The following is a 20,725-nucleotide window of genomic DNA, read 5'->3' as shown; positions in this document are numbered from 1 at the left end:
CGGAAGACCAATCAAATGAAGGTGGCGACAGGAGCATGAACACATCGTTTTATTATAAAGTCTGTGAAATGTATGTTCGATATCAGTTGTATTTAATAGAATTCATATTTGACAACACACATTTGGAAAAGCAAACTACACAACTGACAGGATTGATGAATTAATATACTTAAGCTGTTCCCTTCATAGCATTTATTAGTCTACTCATTCTTCAGTTTGTTTACCTCATGGTCACATTTCCCATTGTCTTCTAAAACATTTAGATGCATCCAATCTTTCTTTCTAATCATTTGCCTAATTTATTAGGGGAGCGGTTTTACAATTAACATTTTTTCCCTCGTATTGTTTTCCATTTAAAGCAGTCTTGTTAAGACATATCAGATCAAATCTGAGTGTATCTTCCCACCTTCTACATTCTCCTTCATAACTAAGTGTTCTTCCTTTCCCCCTTACCCACCGGAACAGCCATGCTATCTTTTGAATTTGTTGCTCAGGATGACTCGTCTTTATTCCATATCAAGATCAAATTAAAATATCACATTGTATACTTTTGTTTGTATACGATCTGTAAAACCTCTTTGGTATTAGTCTGGTTAAAAAATAAAAAAATATATGCCCTTACCCAACTAATATACATTTTGAAAAGCAGTGCAGTGAAACCCAAAGTTTCTCTTTGTAATAAATAAAAACAAATTATTGTCAAGAACTTTATTGGCATTTTGACACTTCACTCATCAACCCAAACACATTCCAACAAACAAAGTGTCATTATCTTCAGTTGCAAAGATATCATTTCTGCCAGGCCCCCAGATATTCACCCAGACCTTTTCATTTAGAGACAGTTTGATCACACTGCTCACACTGGTCACTTGGCTTAATTTATTAGGCAGAGTGGTGTGATACAGAGACACTACTTTCTCTCCGTTTTTGAATATCCCACATTGCCCACGTCCGTACACAGAAACATGCACAGTGAAGTGATAGAGGCCATCCTTAGGGCAGGTGAAGATGCCTGTGTCGGGACTGTAGCCTCCTCCCTCGTTGACCAGCACAGTGCCAAACTTCAGGACCCCGGAGTGACAGGGGTAACTATCAGAGACATTCAGCTTGGCTGTGAAGGCTACTGTGCCTAGAGTGGAAAACATCAGGATAAACTGAGCAGGGGGTGTAAATGTTAAAAAACAAAACTTATCATGTTTCTTTCACACCAAGCAAAAATATCAATACAGAAAGGGGGAATATTTTTAATGAACTGGCAAACATTCCTCTGATTTGACCGAAACTGCAAAAATAGTAAAAATCTGGAGGAGCACATTTTTCAAAGGTTAAACAACATATTTAAAGATGCATAAAGTACCCCTCACTAAGTCACAAAAAAAGCTTAGGTTAGGATTTAATCACTTCTTGCCTACCATTATCAGTGAGAAACACACACTAATCCTACAGTTCAATATCAAAGGACATTGGCAGCAAGAAGTAACTAAAAATGAATGTTAGCTGTTGTATTAAAACATAAAGTAATGACTTGTCAAAATGTATTGTTTTATTTTTAAATATAACCTGATTTCTTTCCAAGCTCAAGAACAAACATTCTTTTTAATTTACTGATTTATAGACTAGTATATACTTACTGTATACGTTTACTAAAGTATTAATAGGCTTATGGGATCTTGGGATCCAAAAAATAATGTCAGAATTCAAAATTTGTCAAATATATATATTTTTTAATCAAATGTTTGAAATATGTTTAAGACTTTATTTACCGGAGGAGGAAATGTTGTCCCCACGGCCTGGTTCATTAGCCATGACTACGTCCTCTGATGGTGTTCTGGATTGATTCTGTTAAAAACGAAAATCAAACACATGCAACATCTTGTTGTAACTTGAGAGCATTTCAACTGTGTGCAAGCCATGATCCCCAATGAGAAACAGGTGAACAAACACAATAAAGAAGTTGCATGTAATGTACCATAGTTTAACACGTCTATCAGTGAGAATTTTTCGTTTTCTTTTAAATTGACGTGACTGCTAGAGCAATCTATACTAAATGTGTAAGGCCGACCCTCATGATATATAGCAAGTAATTTATGATTTTCTTAAATACGTGTATAAAAGCTGGGAGCTCAGAACCTCTTACCTGTTGCTGTCGTAACCTTAGAATGCTACAAATGTTACAGTGACAAGCAGAAACAGGCCAAAGTCGTTCGTCTGGTTTGTAGGTTGTAAATTGCCATAGTCGAATGTTCCATCTTCTCAGCATGACACATTCAAGAGACAACACAATTTCATGTTCTCTCTGCCATGTGTTTTAAATAAGCAAACTAGCCAGTGTATTCCAGTGTTAATATTATGACTACAGCTTGTAGTGTAATTTACAAAGAGTTTAGATTACTCTTTGAAATAGTGAAATGTACACCATCAAATCTTTTTAGCATGATATTTTTGTTTTACTTTAACCACATTTCCCCCCTGGAGCTTAATAAAGAAACCCTTTAAGAAACTACCTCCACATGAAATACAACGTTCTGCTCTTTTTAAGAGTTTTGTCACCGGTACAGATTCCTTAAATTCTTGTCAGTCTGCTGCTTGCAGTTACAGAGAGTGGGATGGTGAGAACAGAATCATAAAATCCCCAGCAGGATTGACTATTACAAGAGAGAACACAGTCATTTTCAAAATAATGATTGCAGACCAGTGGACAGCAATATAGTGATATATAAAGTATCGAGTGCAAATCGAAGATTAAAATGCACTAACATATACATCAGTACACTAACATGCATGCAAATACCTTTCAGAATACCTATTTATAGCTTCCAGACTTGTGTGCATGAGTAAAAATACTTGGCTCCCCACCTTACAAAGACCTTTTAGGAGATTCAACCCATCATTTTCAAATTCTGAAATTTGAACAATCAAAATAATTTCCCCCGCAACTTTCACCAATCAGAGTAGTCCCCCGCGCTATAGGCCTACGTCACCTAAGTTTAGTGACCACAGACCAAACTCACTTCCTTGTTTATATGCACGAAGGAGTGTTTGCATGAAGCGTTTTTGCGTTGAGAAGAAACGCGCTGCAGGTCCGTCCTGTCTCCATGAGAACAGTTTGTTGACAAAGTGCCGCTGTGTAGCTGACACTGCTCCGTCACTTTTTACTGCATGTTTAATATTTGAGATCGTTTTTTAACCCAGCAGACACGCGCGCCCCGTGCGCATGTGAGAGGGAGACGTCACTAAAAACATGCATTGCAATTTTTTGGAAAAGCTGCCGTGAATTCACGCATTTTAGGCCGCAACAATCCCCCCAAAAGTCCGCGAAATCCTGGAGGGACTGGTATTAATCTGTCAAGATCTCTATTTGTCCAACATTATACACCCAACAATCAATCAATCAACCAACCAATAAATACATAAATAAATCAACCAATAAATGAATCACTCAACCAATAAATCAATCATATGTTTGGTCAACTTGAGTCTGTGACTTTGTGTTGGAATTTCTTGCTGCTGGATCTAACACGACTTACAGAAGATCAAGTAATTTATGTACTGTTGTGCCAACATTGATTTGAGCCTTGCTTCATCATCTTCTTGGTGTATATGTAGCACATATACAGTGCTGGCAGAACCCACAACCTGTCTGGTATAGAATTTGCCTATCCTCAACTGCCCCCAAGCTAAAATAGTATACATTATTTGCAAATGTTTGATATTTTACTGGATTTTTGTCTCAGTAGTTAAAATTGTGATTAACATTTTTTCTTACAGATTATTTGGTCTGGAAATATTTTTAAATTTAACATTCATAGTTCTGCTGGAGCAGGATGCCTTTCATGTTGCTCCTTTACATCCTTGTTCCATATATAGCCCACTGACTTAGCCTACAGAAGGGATTACACAGTGCTGTTAGCAGCGCTCTGTCTGTTTAGCAATAGTTGCAGCCTGTTATATATATCTATCCCTTTCCCATCCCTGAGCCCTTGATCCCTGGGCTAATTCCATGAATCGTCCAAATCTAAATCCACTGATGGAGCAACACAGTTGAGAACAGGGAGAGAGAGAGAGAGAGAGAGAGAGAGAGAGAGGCACGGTGGACACACAAACAGGAAGTTGAAGATTAAAAAGTGATCTTTTATTAAACCATCTAAAACTTCCAAATGATCTTTTTATGAGCAGTTGAGCATCTATCAGCAGTGGGGCCTTGTGCCATCTGTGTGCTCTTTATACGTCGCTTTTTGGATGCAGCAGCAGCCCAGTGTGCCAACTCATCAGAGGGGACTGGCGAGCCTGACTGACGTCACCCACCCAGCCTCTGTAATCGAAAGAGACGCTAATCCTGCTCCTCTCCAAAGCTCGGCAGCGGGGTGGGGTGGGGTGGGAACGGGAGGGATATTGACAGGGACATGAGGAAGGAAGTTGGGTGCAGGAGACAAGGGAGCGCATGTGAGTTGTGGGCAAGCAGAGAGTCTCTCTACTGACCTGGACAAGCAGACAGGTGGTGTCCTAACTTACCAAGGGAACCAGGATAAACCTCCACCTTCTGATACTTCTGTTCAACTCCTGGGATACCTGACATTTTGGAAACGCCCACCCCCCATCCAGGCCTTGCCCTGGAGGCCAAAAGCCTAACAGAGGGCTCTGCAGAGGAGGACTGCACACCTCCTCCTGCACCCCCTCTTGTGTCACCTATACTCACTGTGGAGGAGTCGGGTTTCACCACTGTGGAGCTGTGCCAAGATGGAGAAGACATCTGCCTGACAGCATGTGAGGGGTAAGACACAGCTGTAGTTTTTGTGATTATGTGTGTTTCAGGTACAACTACCATTCACACTTACATCAGCTGGGTTTTCCCCAGGCTGACTTTCCCTTCAAGCCCAAAATATAACCATCATCATCTTACACCTACAATTCAAACGTGATGATAGACAGTTAAAGGTGCTATACTTTATCGTGTAAGCATCTCAAGTGAAGGATGCTTTACCCAAAGATCTAAATATTCATTTATTGTTAGCTTTTTCAGGGACTTATCTACACTGGCTAAACCGTCCCTATGTGAAAACTGTTCTGAAGCTCAGGTTATACATTTCTTATGTATGAAATAACTCTTAATTCCTTGTCTAGATTTATCTCAAAGGAACATAGCCAATCTATTTTATATAGAATATTCTTACTTTAGAACAAACAAGATAATGAATGGTAACTGGAACATCACACAAACGGTTTAAACTGTTCAATCCTCATTGCAGCGATTCATGCTAAGCAGCATGCATGCATACATGGCATAACACAGAAAAAGACCAAGATTACCATAGCCTCATAGTTACAAAAACATTTAGAGAAGTTATGAAACAAACATTTCCTTTCAGGGTTCTTGGCAAACAATTTATTTTTGTCTCATGTTCAGATTAGCATATAGCCTAAATTTGGTGATGCTGAAGATATATAAAAGCTCAAGCATTTTTAAACTGCAAGACAGCAAAACAGCATTTTTAAACAGCATTTTTAAACCCCTCTGAACCCTTTTTTTTAAGAATAGAATGCATATGTCACCATTTGTGTCAAAATGGGGAAATGATATAATTCTCATCATTGACAGTAAATTCCTTATATTCATAATAATATGTTTGGTGGCTGTTTTTGAATCTTGTTGCACTATGTTTGCTACAATGTGCAGGTGTTCAGAGAGAGTATGTATGAAAAGGATTACATGTGGGGTTAAGCTTCTTCATCATAATAGCTGCTGAAAGTTTCCATCCCAGGTGGCACACAAACAGCTTAGCGTGACACAGTTGTCAGCAACATATTATCAGAAATTGAATTGTAGGGCTGTGCACATTCACAAGTGGGTCAAAAATGATAGCATCCACCCAAAGCTGATCCTATTTAGACGAGAACAGGGCGTCCTCGATTTGGCGGCTGTGCAAACTGGCTTAGTGCTTCTTCATTTGTCATATTATACAGTGAACTTAAGCATGGGTGGTGGGAACATTAAGCCAAAGCTCTGTCACATTAAAGAAGCCAGAAAGAGAAACTCAGTTCTAACAACGTTGATCCATTGCATTCAGAGCAATTCAATTATACGATTGGGGAGGGAGGAAGGAAGAAGAAGCAATCTTTAAAATCCTCACTTGTGAAAACTACATATGGCAAGAGTGGTAGTGATAATGACTAATTATGCAACATAAGAACCGATGCCACCTGGGTGCTTGTATCCAGGAAATACACAATTTCCTCGGGCTTATTTACTCGTATATTCTTTTACTCGTGTAAGCAAATCAAACAGGTTTGAAACAAAGACAGAGATGTGTTTTCAAAAGGAATCAAGGAATTTATTGGAATAATTAAAAAAAAAGACAAAATAAGGTAGACTGAGGCTATGAGAAGGAAGATTGGTTATCAATATAATAACACAAAAACTAATTAAGGGAATACATATATGGTTATTGATAAAAGGATCTAAAAAGGCATCAAAGGAAAGTTAAAATGTAAATTTGATAACACTTCCAGTCCACAAATAAACCAAAACTCACCAAAACTGAGCTTAAGCCGCTAGTAAAGGCAGACTACACTGAGTAATCTATTAGTGCCCCAGTGCTCTTTAACTCACATGCAAACAAGTGGAGGGTGCCAAGCCTCCCAACTAAGTGTCTGAAAGAAAAGCACAAATTAAACACTGCAAAACAAAGTAAACAAAAGCAAAATCCAGTTGGTTAGACAACAAAGGGCACACCGTCAAACAATCACAAAAGCAAAGCAACAATATGAGGGAACTGAATCGAACTAAATTAACAGGGGTAAACCAATGAGGAGCCAAAAAGAAAAACACAAAAAAACGCTACAAAAGGGTCAAACGCAACAAAGGGCAAAATAGCATCAGGTGAAGCAACCTAAAATTAAAACCACTATTACTAGAAAACAATGCTTCAACTTACAAATTAGAAAACTGAGCCACTGGAAACCACAGGGATTGAACTGGAGCGCAAGTAGTTATGGTCCTCTGAAACCCAAGGCCCTGACACATGTACGGTAGCTCATGAATCAAATATATCCAACAACTGTGCAAACGAGTCAAGCTGGTTCTCGTTTAAAAAAATAACAAGCAAGTTAAACATTGAATCAAGGCTGTAGTTACCAGCTTTAAAAACAGCCGAGCAACAACAGTCTATTATCCTGGGACAGGTTGAATATTTAATACCTTTCCCTTTTTGTTTTGACGTTATTTAGGTTGTAGGTATATGTTGTTGTCTTCTTTACTGCCTTTAGCTTATATGTAGGCCTATTGTAATCAAAGTTTTTAATTTTAAAAATAATATACAACATAAATATAACACAATATAATAAAAAATAAAACAAACAGAAAAGACTATATGAAGATAACTGCCAACAATGACGTGAAAGAAACAAGAAAGTGTTTGGCCACAAAAAAACAGCCCTTTTGTGTTTTAGAACCATTTTGAACACGTTTAGACAATGTCTTAGCTAATATCAGTATGCCTGATTACTGTTGACTTACTACGCTATCTTGCTTGACCTAGAGCTTTCTGTTTATTCATTATCAGGGCCACACATTTACATGCAGATCTCTCTAAAATGGCTCACAACCGAGTAAGCCTAGGGTTTCCTTACTGTGAAGTATGAACATTTACTGACAAGCTAGCATCTCTGTGACACTGTACTTTTAGAATGTAGTGGTTTTAAGTAAATGCTTACATACTGATGCTTAGAAATGGTAAAGTTCACCAAGTCTGGAATCTTAAACTCTGGTGTTAGCATGCAAACATAAAAAGCACTAAAACAAAGTAGCCTATAGCTAAATCTGAAGGGATTTGTGGGTCGTCATGTGTAAACAAGAGTAGGTCATGTCAAGGTCGACCATGTCGACCATGAAGCAAGCTAAGTACATGTGCAGCTGTATTTGTCATTCTGTTTTAGTAAATTATTGTTTTTGCCTGGGACACTCTTTAGGAAAGTGTATATTTTTTCCGGAAAATATAGACTTTCACAAAGAGTGCCCTAAAATGAGGAACAGAAGCAATGAGCCAGCAAAAGCCAAATGAGTATCTCAGAGAGCCGAGCATTAGCTCTAAGAGGGTTTTTAAAGTAAGCACAGGGTCCAGTTGCCAGTTCTTTTGATGAGAGAATGAGCCGTTACAAGTCCTCTTTTCTTTAACTAAATTGATAGTGTTTCACTCTAATATATCAAGCAGGCCAGCTATTTGATTATTTTTTTTAAAGAAACAGGAAATGTGTATTGTATGCTCTCATTTACTTTTCCATGTGTCTTTATCTGAAATAATGGGCTACTGAAATTCATTGAATCTGCTTTGTATGTTATGAACCCTTGCTCTGCGACATTGTCTTGTTTAAAGATAAAAAAGAAAGATCCACACATTGTTCAGCTGAGCACACTTATTTTAATCAGGGCAACGTTTCAATCCAAAAGACCTGAGGACTTTTTTGGTCCTTCACATGTGGGCCTATGCATTGGGTTAGATTTTCACAAACTAGTTTGCTGTATTTCAGATATTCTTGTTTTCAACAAAAATATCTCAGCACTTTTACTGGAACAGTCTTTCAAAGTGATTTAATTTACAGTCATCGTGTGGCATAACGTGTGACTGGTTCTGCTTTAAGCAAACACCAAGAATTGCCAAACAGAGGATCTGACAAGAGAAAGAGTAGAGATTAGATCTGTTCTTAACTGAAACTTCATTAAAGGGTAAGAAAGATTTTGCCTAACAGATTGTGTCATTACACCAGGCCTCGGAAAGACAACAAACCATGTTGGTACTAACTGTGTGAGGACAGGCTGAGATGCAGTGACTTTAAGAAATAGGGAGCAGGACAGAGGGATGAAAAGAGGATTCAGACAGATCCTCAGTTCTTCTAATCCCGTCGGCTTTTCTGGAGACCATAAACAGATTGCTGTTAGTGTGGACACAGGCTCATGCATTGAACTGAAACAAGTCACTATTTTACAGTGGACATCAAGGCTGACAAAGTCCCTAAGATGAAGTTGTTTTAAACTCCTTGTGGTGTATTTGTTTGCTGTTACATTGTTGTTGTTTTTTTTGTTTTTTTCCCCTTAAATTACAGGCTACACATTATGCTCCTTTTTAACACATTTAAATATTGTAAGTGTCAGAGCTCCCCAAAAAATGTCTGTAAAGATTCCATATCCACTACGATCCTCTATTTTAGCCTATTAACCCCTTTATTTTGGTCCTGCTTAGAGCAGGCAATTTCTGTGTCAGTAGCTTTAAATGCATGTGAGCTGTGTTCAACGACGCCCCTATAGAATTGTTTGGTTGGCTTGGGCTTTCTTGCACCATGTGTTATGGTTTACGATGAGAGGACAGACTCAGAGGGCAGAACAAACCCCAACAGTGGGAGTGTCACCCATCTGGGAGAGGGCTTACTGTCCTGTGTGATGTCATGAAGGTAAAATCCCCAAACTGCCGGTCTAAGCACACATCTTCTGTAAAGTAGAGCAAGCAAAAGACACAGAAAAAAGACTTTTCTCCTAATTGTGGGTTCATAGACAGGTAGGGACACATAGTGTTAGAAAAACATGGTTAAAAGGTATTTTGCACAAACTGTGACCTGTAATGTTTAGTTTCCTACAGATGATAGCACTTTGTAAGAGTTAAGAGAGAAAAGAGGCAACATAATCCAACTCTAGGCATTGAAATCAAGGACAACACATCACTGACCCACCACAGTCTGGGGTCTCGAATATTCCGCTACTAGAATAATTTAGCCATAAGGGGGTAATTATGTTGTTTTATTGAAAACCGGATTAAATGTTTTTGTCCATTGCTGCTAAAAGCTTTGGTAAACCAGTCATGCAGAAACAAACAAGTATAAGAGTTACATATAAGCCACACCTTTCAATCTAGTCAACCGTCTCTGCAGACTTCCTGCATTTACAGTATTGTTCTAGAGTCTGTAGTCCTTGCCTCGGCTCTTTTCCCATGTAAATGGTAAAATGGACTTGAGCTTGTATAGTGCTTTTCTAGTCTTCCGACTACTCAAAGCGCTTCTTACACCGCAGATCACACCTACCCATTCACACTGATGGGCTGGATATAGGCCCATCCAGTAACTATCCATTCATAGACCCCAGACGCAGCAGGGGGAGCAATTTGGGGTTAAGTGTCTTGCCCAAGGACACATCGGACATGTTGTTGCTCGCAGGAGCTGGGGATCGAACCCTCAACCTTCCGATTGAGGGGGCGACGACTCTACCAACTGAGCCACAGCCGCCATGTCATTGCCCATAATCTCTACCTGCTTGCTGATTCTATTCACTGAGGTATCTTAAAAAATACATAAAAACCCGAGGACAAATCTAGAAAAATAAAATCTGTTCTTAAAGTCTTAAGAGAAATCTTGGGGGCGCCGATAGCTCAGCGGCAGCGACAGCGCGTGTACCATGTTGCGAGGCTTTGCTCCTCGCGCGGGCACCCGGGTTCGCGTCCGGCCTGTGGCCACCTTCCCGCATGTCTCTCCCCACTCTCTCCCCCTTTCCGACTCTATCCACTGTTCTATCAATACCAAAAATAAATCTTTAAAAAAAAAAAAAGTCTTAAGAGAAATCTAATGTCTAATGTAAAGTTCCTACTGTTGAATGGGTTTCTATGAAGAAAGGAGTATTTAAAGACGAAAGAGAAATGTTTATTATTCCTTTACATCGTTTGTATCTGTTGTATTCTCATAATGGCTTTTGTTTCCTCCGCAGAGAGATGGACGAATTCAGTGGCCAAAATGCAAACTGCGAAGACATGCAAAGGAAGGACCAAAGATTACCATTCCAGGTTGGTGCCATCACCACACTGTGGGCCTTGGGTTGTTAAATCCTCTAACAGTCTGCACTATAGCCAATAATTATATTAATGGATGAAAGCCTGATCGACCTCACCCGTCTGTTACTGTAGGGGGCTTGTACATGGTCGCCATGCTGGAAATACTGTCTCATTTTAAATTTCAGTCAACCTAATGAAAGGCTTAGAGTCAGGGTGGGGGAGGGTGCCTCCTTGAATTTCCCTTGGGATCGATAAAGTCTATCTACCCCAGCCCACCGTTAATCAGGCCTTATTGTGAATAACACCTACACTTCTTCAAAACTGCACAGCACGAGCCAAACAACACATAAGCTAATCAGACTAATTTTGTTTTTTGAATCAGTTAGTTTCTTCTGTAAAAGTGTTTTTTAAGAGGGGTGTGTATGTGACTTCCGGTTCTCCTGAAGCCAGCCTCAAGCGTACACTCAACAAACTGCACTATTTTCTTTTCCACACCAGAGGTTGCCGCATTGAAGCCGGCCTAAATATAACACACTTTTTGACAGGTGTCGCTGCAGGGCTCTCAAACTGCTCCCTGCACGATCACACTCCGGCACGGACTGAACTCCGTCTGAAGCCACAGCCACAGCTGAAGGATCGTGTCCTTTGCTTATGTAATGGCTTGACCTATCGTCAGTCACCTCACAATTCGATTACAATACAGAGGGTCACGATTCGATTATCAAACAATTCTCGTTGCATCACAATGCTTCTCAATTTTGGATCTATATACATTTTTTACCCATCAATACAAACAATCAGGTGAATCCAAACCCTTTTACTCAAAATCTTTGCAACAAATAAATCCCACGAATAAACACTGTTCATGCACCAACGTAGCAGAAACCCTGGAACCTGAAGTGGACCAGTCCATTGCATTAACAATCGATTATGGACTTTATCTCATAAAGTGCACATTTTTGCAGGTGAGGACACAAAATGTTTATGGAGCTCCTTTCATACCAAGAAAATCATGACAATTTTAGGCTACAATTATATTTAAAAAAATCTCAAAAGCAAGACAGTTGTGATAAAAATCCCACTAAAAACAGGGATGAAATGATTTAGATGAATAGTATAAAATACTAGAGGAGCCAGATGAAGTGTACTGTCTGTTGTATTTGAAAGAGAGAGAAAGCCAGAGCGAAAGAGTGGTCAAAACTGTGCTCTATATCTGATTTTCTGAACATTCAAAAGCAAAATTAAAGGCTGGGTAGGTCATTTTCTAAAACTAGCATGGTTTTGAAAGTAGCATCCTCTCTGTGCTCCGTATTCACTCACCCTCTCCCCTCTGTGCTCCCTCAAAAGCCACACCCCTCACACATGCACTAGCGCCATTGGTCCAGAAGCAGATTTCTGCTCATGTATTGGGTAGAGAGGCTTCAATCTGACATTGGTCGAAGTTTTTACAGGCTTACAGCTACAGATGATGGATTTTCTTTGTTCCTTTTTCAGTGCACACAAGATCTTAATTACTGTCAGGACATAAAGACAATTTTAACCAAAAACTTCAAAAAGTGTATCTGGAGATTTTATTACCTACCCTGCCTTTATATTGTTCTGCTCTTAACTGAACATCCTACCAGTTTCACTTTTCTTCTTCAATTCCCAGCTCTCCCCAATGTCCCTTCAGATCTTCCCTGACCCTGTCGAGGTTGTTCTGGGCCCAGAGACCTTGAACAGCCTTGACCACAGTGAGAAGGAACGTCTGCCCTCCATTGTTGTTGAACCCACAGAGGTGAGCGAGGTGGAGAGTGGAGAGCTTCGCTGGCCTCCAGAGAACATGGACATGGAGGAAGATGAGGAGGACCTGTTCTTGGAGCAGTGCATCCCCCCAGCAAACATTGCAGACTGGGGAGAAGAGGAAGAAGAAGAAGAGGAAACATCAGTTATTCTTAACCCACAGCAGGGCTTGACCCTCATTGGTGAGTTGGGTTATATGTGCAATACTCTAGTTATCTTGTATGTATAAGAAGTTAGACACACCAGCCTTTTATAGAGATACATATAAAAAACCTGAAATAAACCTGTAAGCAACAGGTTTGAAATATAGTTTTCAACAAGAAACTGGCAAAGTAACATCTTGGGTGAATTATCAAGCGTTGTCATTCTTTTCAAGTAAAAGCAAATAGCAACTATGTAAATATGTTTTGCACAATAAGCACCAAAGCTACATTTGATTCGGTGTCTTAAGGCAGGTACTAAAACCATAAAACAACACCTCGAAGGACAGTCTACAGAACATCATACAAAAGAACATCAAACTGGACAAAACTGCCACCTAAGAAACAACAGACCCACATACAATGGGCTAATTGAAACCCAGGATGAGGGGTCTATAACCTATAGTCCCTTCGCCCCATGTGTGGAGGCACACCACTCTGTACTCCTAACATTTCCTCTCTCTCTTCAGCTGTGTGATCAAATAAAAAAGGCAAAAAGGACACATAAAACATCTTCAAACAAATGTTTTAAAAAAATGCCGGGTGAGCCAGAAGCCCCCCGGAACGTGCACCAGAAGAGGAGGATAGGTAGATATGAGGAAGTGAATGATAGTTTTTTTTTAAAACAAATGTTTTATTGTGAAGGTTAACTACTTTTTACAATCCCCTGACATGTGACGGTAGTGTTCCAGGAATGTCACTACTACACACTACTACACTACAGACTACTTTTTTGACTAAATTCACTTCTACGCCTCGCGACATCATATTCTCCTCTACACTGTAATTTGTGCTCTTGTAGGTCTATCTGTCCTGTATATATTTTTTAAAATTATTTTTGGAGAAAACCCTTCATTGGTCCGGGAGCAGGACCCTTTAAAACTTTAAAAACAAGACAACCATCAATTAAAGTTTGCTAACTGTCCGAGTGTAAAATGTTATACTTAATAATGATACTGCAATAGTGGAAACGAGGTTTAGATTCTGATTGCCTTTTTTTGTTTTCAGATTTTTTTTATTTTTTGGCTTTTTGAGCCTTCATTAGAGGGACAGTACAGTGGATAAAGACTGATATCAAGAAGAGAGAGTGGGGACAGACATGCGGGAAAGGAGCCACAGGCTGGAGTCAAACCCAGGCCACCCGCGTTGAGGACTAAGGCCTCCATACATGGGGACGCGCGCACTAACCACTGCGCCACCAACGCCCCCTTGACATACTTTTTGAAGAGACACTTGATTGGTTTTAACATGTTCGCAGTAGAATTATAAAACAGATTGTAAAACAATGTCTTATGTGAGAAATATCACTGCGTGCATGTAATCTTTTGCCGACTGTAAAGACAGAGAATGTCTGACAAGATGTAAATTTGCCAGGTCAAACTTAATAAGAGCAGAATTATTTTGAACATGTTCCTTAAGTGTAAGGTTGGAGTCACTACACCAAGATACTTTAAATGCTCCACCACCTCAAGTCTCTTTGCATTGTCTAAGACTAAGAAAGAGCAGTTACCAGGAACTCTTAGCTGTACTAAGAGTTCCTGGTAACCAAATTCTAAGAAAGTTAGGTAAAATTTGTAAGAATTTCCCCTCAAAGTTGACACGAGATCGTTGTAGAGATAAAAGTGAGTCACAAAGTGTCTCAGCCCTTAACGTGGGCCCACACTGAGCGAGTTTTTCCAATTTTAGGCCATTTTCCAAGTCATCTGAGTATTTTTGGAGTCGAAAGACCAAAAAGTTAATTGGCAAATGAAAAAAATGAAAAAAACAAACAATTTTCTCATAAAGAGCATCCTGTTTGTTGTATTATTATCATAAGTTTTAATGGAAAGTCATATTTAAAAAAAAAAGTTTAGGTCCCTTAAAATCTGAGTTGTATTCTGATGATGCACATAATAAATATTTAATTTGGTGTGTTGGATTCTCAAATGTTTAAAAAAACATAACATAAAGAGAGTGTATCTTTCTTCCTGCAGACCTTCAGTCGGATGCATTCAGAGATGACACGCCAACGCTTCCACCAAGCAGCGCTCCAGCCCTGAACTGACTAACTTCCCCTCTGAGAACTCTTTATCTGTAATAAACCTGTGAGGACACATCCTGAGCTTAAGTAAGGTACAAACAAAGAGGAAACCGTTTGAGAAAGACAGATGATGATGTTGATGAAATGTGACATTGATAGCCAATTCTAATGAACTGGAAAAAAACTGGTTTAGATAACAAATACTGATAAAAAGCCTCACACCATCTGTGACATTGACATACACATGTATGTAGTGTTATAGTGCTGTGTTGGTCTCAGTCCTAGAATTGAAAGTGTTTGCCCTCCATATCGTCTCGATCTCAGACTGAGCAGAATCCAGATTTTAAATGAAGACCACCACTGAAAGACTCTTCCCCCCCCCCCCCCCCCCCACGTCATTACTGTTATCCCTTTTTAAAAACACAAAAAAAAGGTCAATTAATTCACAACAAGATTTTTATCCCCCTGTTAGAGCCTCAACTTTGCTGGTTGTACGGTGTGAATGTGTGACACATGGGAATCTGAACAAAGATGCAAACGCACAGAAACCTTCTCTGACACTTGTCAGCTTGCTGAAGTTGGTGGGAAAATTAAGCAACAGTGTCTTTTTTTAACCTTTATGCTGATGTTGTCGTTTAGAGTTTCAATTCCCTTTTCATTTCCTAATTTTAAGGGCTCAGTGATGTCACAGAACAAAACATCCAACAGCAACAAATTATCTGTACTTTGTGCTTTGTACATACAATTCATCTCTGTTTCCTATACAGATAATGACTGTAATGTAATCATAGATGAGCATTTTCATCCGACTGTTTTCTTTTGAAGACATCTACATGATTGTAAAAAAGAGACAGAGAAGTCAGCACACTAAATGTCCTTTACATTTCCTTTACCTCTACCTGGCTGTACTGTCTGTATGAACGTTTTCTATTCAAGCACTGTTACATGTGTTAGCTTTCTGTTTAGTCTGTGGTTTAGCTGTGGCCTGAGAAGCACAGTGTATGAGGTGATCGTCATCAAAACTAACCACATTATGTGGAACATGATTTCATCCACATTTCTCAATGAATCCGACATCCTCTCGAGCTGTATGTGAGTAACTAATATTGACTACTGCTGTGATTTATAAATCAGCGTTTTTGACAAGGTTACACATGTCAAACATAAGATTGTTTTTTTTTGTTTTTTGTTATCTTTGTTGGATGGGAGTTGTACATTAAGTTTGGTGACGTGGGTGTTAAAACGAAAAAAGGGAAGGCAGCTATACTTGCTTTTCAATAGAAGACAATTAGAAACAATGAGAACTGTAGTTGTGTAGAAATACTTTATTTGTGTGTAGGCTGATCTGTGAATAGGTTGTGTATGTATATATGTATGTGTATATACAATCAATGTAACACAACAACTTTATATATATAAAGTTGTTGTGTTACATTGATTGTAATTTGACAATAAAGTGTTTTATCCCACTAATACACTTAATTCTTGTTGGGTACAGAGAGTGTATGTATTTTTTTTAACACTTAAAAGTTTGTTTTTGTGCTGTGTTTTTAAATGACACATTAAGTCAGACTTTCCTATCCCCTTACAATTCAAATTGTGTGAAACGGTTGTTGTTTCTTAAAGACGCATGGGTATGTCAAAGGGGCGTATTCACAAAACTTCCTGAATACTAAAAGTTACTCCTAGTGACCAAATTCTAACTTCTGTGAATCATGACATTTTGTAAGAATCTCTGATCAAAGTTCAGAGTACTTTGTTGAAAAGAAAAAAGTTTTCACCAAGTGTCTTACCCTTAAGAGAGCTGCTACGATACGATACACTTTATTGTCCTCTTGAGGAAATTTGTCTTGGACTCTAAAGCTCCATTTCCACCAAGCGGTCCGATCCACTGCTAATCAATTAAACAAAGAAGAAAAAACGAGTAAAGTAAACAAAGACCAACATCTAGCAGCGACAGTGTACCGCTCCTAAAACGTGACTGCCGCTGCTGATTATTATTTATTTTTTTAATGAGAGGAGAAAGAAAAGTAAATGAAAGAAGAGTGAGAAGAGGAAAAGACAGGACAGAGCTCCAGTTTATCTCGTTAAAAACTAACATACTGTTTGTGCTAACTGCTAAGGGATCACATGTGACCGCTGCTGCTGACTTTTTTTTAATTAAAGAGAGAGGAACGGGAAAACGAGATAGGAGACATAACTTCAAAGTATTTTGCACTTCAGATGCTTGATATGAAATGTAGCCAAAAAAACAATCGACTTTGTATTTAAACACTGTTTGTCTGCAGTGTTTAGCTGCACCTTTTAGGGTTTGATTGATATTATTGACACCCCAACAGAAGGGTCCCACAAAGTAGGATGATACAGGTCTGTAATTTGGGGATCTTTCCCAGCTTTAGTCTGTGGAAACGGCACAAAATATGTGCCATACTGAGACGAACCGAATTAAACTGCTTGGTGGAAATGGGGCTAAAGTGCAGCCAAACTTTCAGCTTATTCCACCAAAATCAATAAACAATAAGATGAGGTGTAAAACTGTGAGAAGGACTTTGAACAGGCTAAAGAAAAATGGAGAAACGTTCTCCAAACACTACATGAGCTATTATCTTATTGAATCATCACAAACAAATATTTTACCGACATTTTCGTCCCTCTATAACTTTTCTCAGCTCACCTCCACAGGTGCATCCAATCACTAATTAAAGCTCTGCACCTGCTGAGGTAACGATCAGCAGGTGAAGAAGCTGCTGCACAACGGATCATGTGATTCTAAACATCTGATAAAATGTGTCACCTACATTGTTCTCGTGAAGATAAAAGTTTCACGTTTCCTTACTCATTCAGAGTTGCTCTGACAATTTGTCTAAACTAAAAGTCATTGCGAGGACTTTTTTTTAAAGCTAAGTTAAGAGGGCTCTGTGAAGATTCTCAGAATGTTTGTGAATACGGGCCCTGATGATTAACTGGGATGTAAAAGTAAAACCATGTTCTTAAAATATAATGTTACTCTCTTCACTTTGTGGCAGCAGCAGCAGATAAAAATAATAGTTTTGAGGAACAGGAACTCAAACAAACTCTTTTTATACTATTTATTATGTATGTGTTTGATATGGACCTGTGTCTGCAATAAAGCTTTATTATTATTAATATTATTATTATAAACAGACCCCCAAGCTGTGATAAAGACTGAAAACCAGTGATTGGATTAATCTTATTTAACTTTAAAATGGGATTAAGCACATTTTTTGTTGAATAGGAGAAGATTTTTTTTATTTGCAGCTAAAGTAGTCCCCCGCAAACATGCTGGCTGCTAAAATACGTAGGCTGGATACAGTCCATGAGCACTTCTTTGTGATGGATGTTTTGTTGTTTTGTCTCAGAGCATTTAAACTAGAGATGAAAAGAAAATCTCAACACATGACAGTCCTCCAAAAATGCTTAAATTACCTTTAGATTTAGATGGAAAAAAAGTCCAAAGCAATGCATCGATATTTTTGGATAATTATTTAGAATTCTCCATGTACTTCAGATGTAGTTGCATAAGAGATAGGCCACTGTTTGTTTCCCTTTCTTAAGACTGTTTTTAGAATAGTGAGGGATGTTGCGCAAACATGCATGTTTATGAGTGTGTGTGGACAATGGGAGGTATAAAACACCCTTGAAAGCAGAACATCTCTTTAACTTCCTTCAAGCAGAGTGAGTGCAACATCATCCACTGACGCTGTAAGTTGAAATATAAAGTATAACATGTTACTGTTTTGTAACTAGATTCTATACAACTAGAAATGTCATCTTAAGGCTCAGTAACATTATGTGATTTATTTTTGATTAATGCAGGAACTGAATTTATGAAGTTGTCAAACTTAATAGTAATTGAACTAATAATTGTTTTGCTTGAAATCACAAAATTAATCTGCGATACTGTATTCCTAATGATCATTTAAGTATACGAACAATATTATAATACTGGATGTCTAATATCTTTTTTCCATCGACAGCTGTAACCAACCATGGATGAATATGGGGACTATGACTATATCATGAATGACACAAATTACACTATTGAAATATTTCCTGGAACTTTAACCCCTGAGATTCAACCAATCCAGATAGCGGCTCTAGTCTTCTACAGCATGGTGGTGCTGCTGGGCGTCCCTGGAAATGCTCTTGTGGTGTGGGTGACAGGGTTCTGTATGTCTCGCTCTGTCACTTCCCTCTGGTTCCTCAACCTAGCGCTGGCTGATCTCCTGTGCTGCCTCTCGATCCCTCTGCTCATGGTCCCTCTGGCCCATGATGACCACTGGCACTTTGGCCCGTTGGCCTGCACTCTGGTCAGAGGCTTGTTTCACCTGGTGATGTACTGTAGCATACTGCAGCTGGTTCTGATCAGTGTGGATCGCTGGTTGCTAGTCAGCAGACCCGTCTGGTGCCAGAACAGGAGGCGACCTAAGCAGGCTGCGTTTGGTTGTGTTGCCATCTGGTGCTTGGCCCTCATAGGCAGCATTCCCCAGTTTGTCTACACCAAGGAGATCAAAGCTGGAGAGGACAAGCGAGAGTGCATCACTGTGTACAGTACACAAAGTGTCTGGATCATCACCTCCTACCGCTTCCTGATGGGATTTGTCCTCCCCTTCCTGGTGATAGTAGCCTGTCACTTGGTAGTGTACAACAAAGCAGGGAGTGGTGTCTCAAAAGGCCGAACCCGCTCCAAGCGCACACTGAGGGTCATCATTGCAGTGGTTCTGAGCTTCTTCGTTTGCTGGCTTCCTTTACACATCTTGGACTTCCTTGTGTTGCTTACCCCTCGAAATTCTCCTCACAGTCCCAAAATATATCTGGCACATGTTTTAGCACTATGTTTGGCTTATTTCAACAGCTGTCTCAACCCACTGCTCTATGTATGTCTGGGCCGGGGCTTCAAAGACAGCATGACCCGCTCCCTGCGCAACGTTCTCCACTTCATCAGCGAGGAGCCGAACAACAGAGTGAGCATCACTAATAATGATACGAAGAGCACGAGCAATACAAAGGAGATGACTAAAATCTGAAAATGTACCACCTCTTATATGCTACTATACTGGACTGTGGACTATTACCTTTCACAGAGTTCAGAATACAATTTTTGTCAAAGACTTGTCAATAACACTTTGCTAAAGTGATATTCATTTGAATCTGAGTTTTTGTGTTTGTGAAAATGTTAAGGCTTTACAGTACTGAGACAGAACTTTAAATCAGGACTATTACTGAATGTGCAAAAGCCCATTCGCTATGGACATCTAGATCTGATGCAACATTGCTTTAGCAGCTTTTGTATTTGTTATGTACTGTAGGATGATCTCAAGTTTGGATATGAGTTATCGATATTATTGTGTATACCATGACACGAAGAATACAAATAATCCTATGTAACAAACATATTTTATGTTTCCATCTAAAAAAGATAGAAATAATGACAGAAATACATCACAGTCACAGCAACAATACTGTGAATCATCCACAAGAGGGCGCTACATTCAACAGCTCACATTCTGATGCTGAATGATGTAGTGATTTGAGCAGCTGAGAGCCTACCGTATTTTCTTAATTGAGGCGTCTTCTTCCGTGTGCCGATACCTCAGTCACACTCGAACAGCTTTAATTGTCCCTTTAAACCCGCTGGTCATCTTGATGCAGTTATCCATTAAAACTTGAAGGCCAACAAAACAAATTCAGTCCACGCTCCACTCCGCAAGCTTTTTATTTTTTACACTCCGCAAGCCTCCCACCTGCCAGTGATTACACCTTCCTCTGCTTCACCATACACCGTAGTGAGTGTGCCACCTACTGTGACAACAAGGAGTTACAACAGAGAACCTGCACACATGACTCTTACGCTCAGTGTTAAACCTTCAAGACATAATAAACTGTTAATGAGAGTT

The 20,725-nt window shown here is 39.3% G+C and overlaps 3 protein-coding genes across 6 annotated transcripts; 2 read left to right on the top strand and 1 right to left on the bottom strand.

The window, feature by feature from the left end:
* Window positions 1–693: 693 nt before the first annotated feature.
* Window positions 694–20,677, bottom strand: LOC306831044 (complement C1q and tumor necrosis factor-related protein 9-like). 4 transcript variants are annotated; one of them, XM_079354902.1, is made up of 3 exons: window positions 20,379–20,677; window positions 1,764–1,839; window positions 694–1,129 (listed from the first exon to the last, which is right to left on the bottom strand). In XM_079354902.1, exons 2-3 carry the CDS (start codon window positions 1,804–1,806, stop codon window positions 735–737), a joined length of 438 nt encoding a protein of 145 aa, XP_079211028.1. In that variant the 5' UTR covers window positions 1,807–1,839; window positions 20,379–20,677; the 3' UTR covers window positions 694–734. The 4 variants fall into 4 exon arrangements, with proteins under 4 accessions (XP_079211028.1, XP_079211029.1, XP_079211030.1 ...); XM_079354903.1 differs by lacking the exon at window positions 20,379–20,677 and adding an exon at window positions 12,388–12,447; XM_079354904.1 differs by lacking the exon at window positions 20,379–20,677 and adding an exon at window positions 12,428–12,446.
* lbhl (LBH regulator of WNT signaling pathway, like) lies at window positions 4,422–14,938 on the top strand. The gene is made up of 4 exons (XM_079354905.1): window positions 4,422–4,771; window positions 10,742–10,817; window positions 12,457–12,769; window positions 14,761–14,938. Exons 2-4 carry the CDS (start codon window positions 10,746–10,748, stop codon window positions 14,829–14,831), a joined length of 456 nt encoding a protein of 151 aa, XP_079211031.1. The 5' UTR covers window positions 4,422–4,771; window positions 10,742–10,745; the 3' UTR covers window positions 14,832–14,938.
* On the top strand, window positions 18,275–20,371 carry c5ar1 (complement C5a receptor 1). Its single transcript, XM_079354900.1, has 2 exons — window positions 18,275–18,530; window positions 18,806–20,371. The coding sequence occupies exon 2, from the start codon at window positions 18,818–18,820 to the stop codon at window positions 19,853–19,855; it is 1,038 nt and encodes a 345-aa protein (XP_079211026.1). The 5' UTR covers window positions 18,275–18,530; window positions 18,806–18,817; the 3' UTR covers window positions 19,856–20,371.
* Window positions 20,678–20,725: the final 48 nt, after the last annotated feature.

The sequence above is a fragment of the Symphodus melops genome (assembly GCF_947650265.1).
Source record: "Symphodus melops genome assembly, chromosome: 10".
Taxonomy (NCBI): domain Eukaryota; kingdom Metazoa; phylum Chordata; class Actinopteri; order Labriformes; family Labridae; genus Symphodus; species Symphodus melops.
This window is presented reverse-complemented; position numbering and strand designations above follow the sequence as displayed.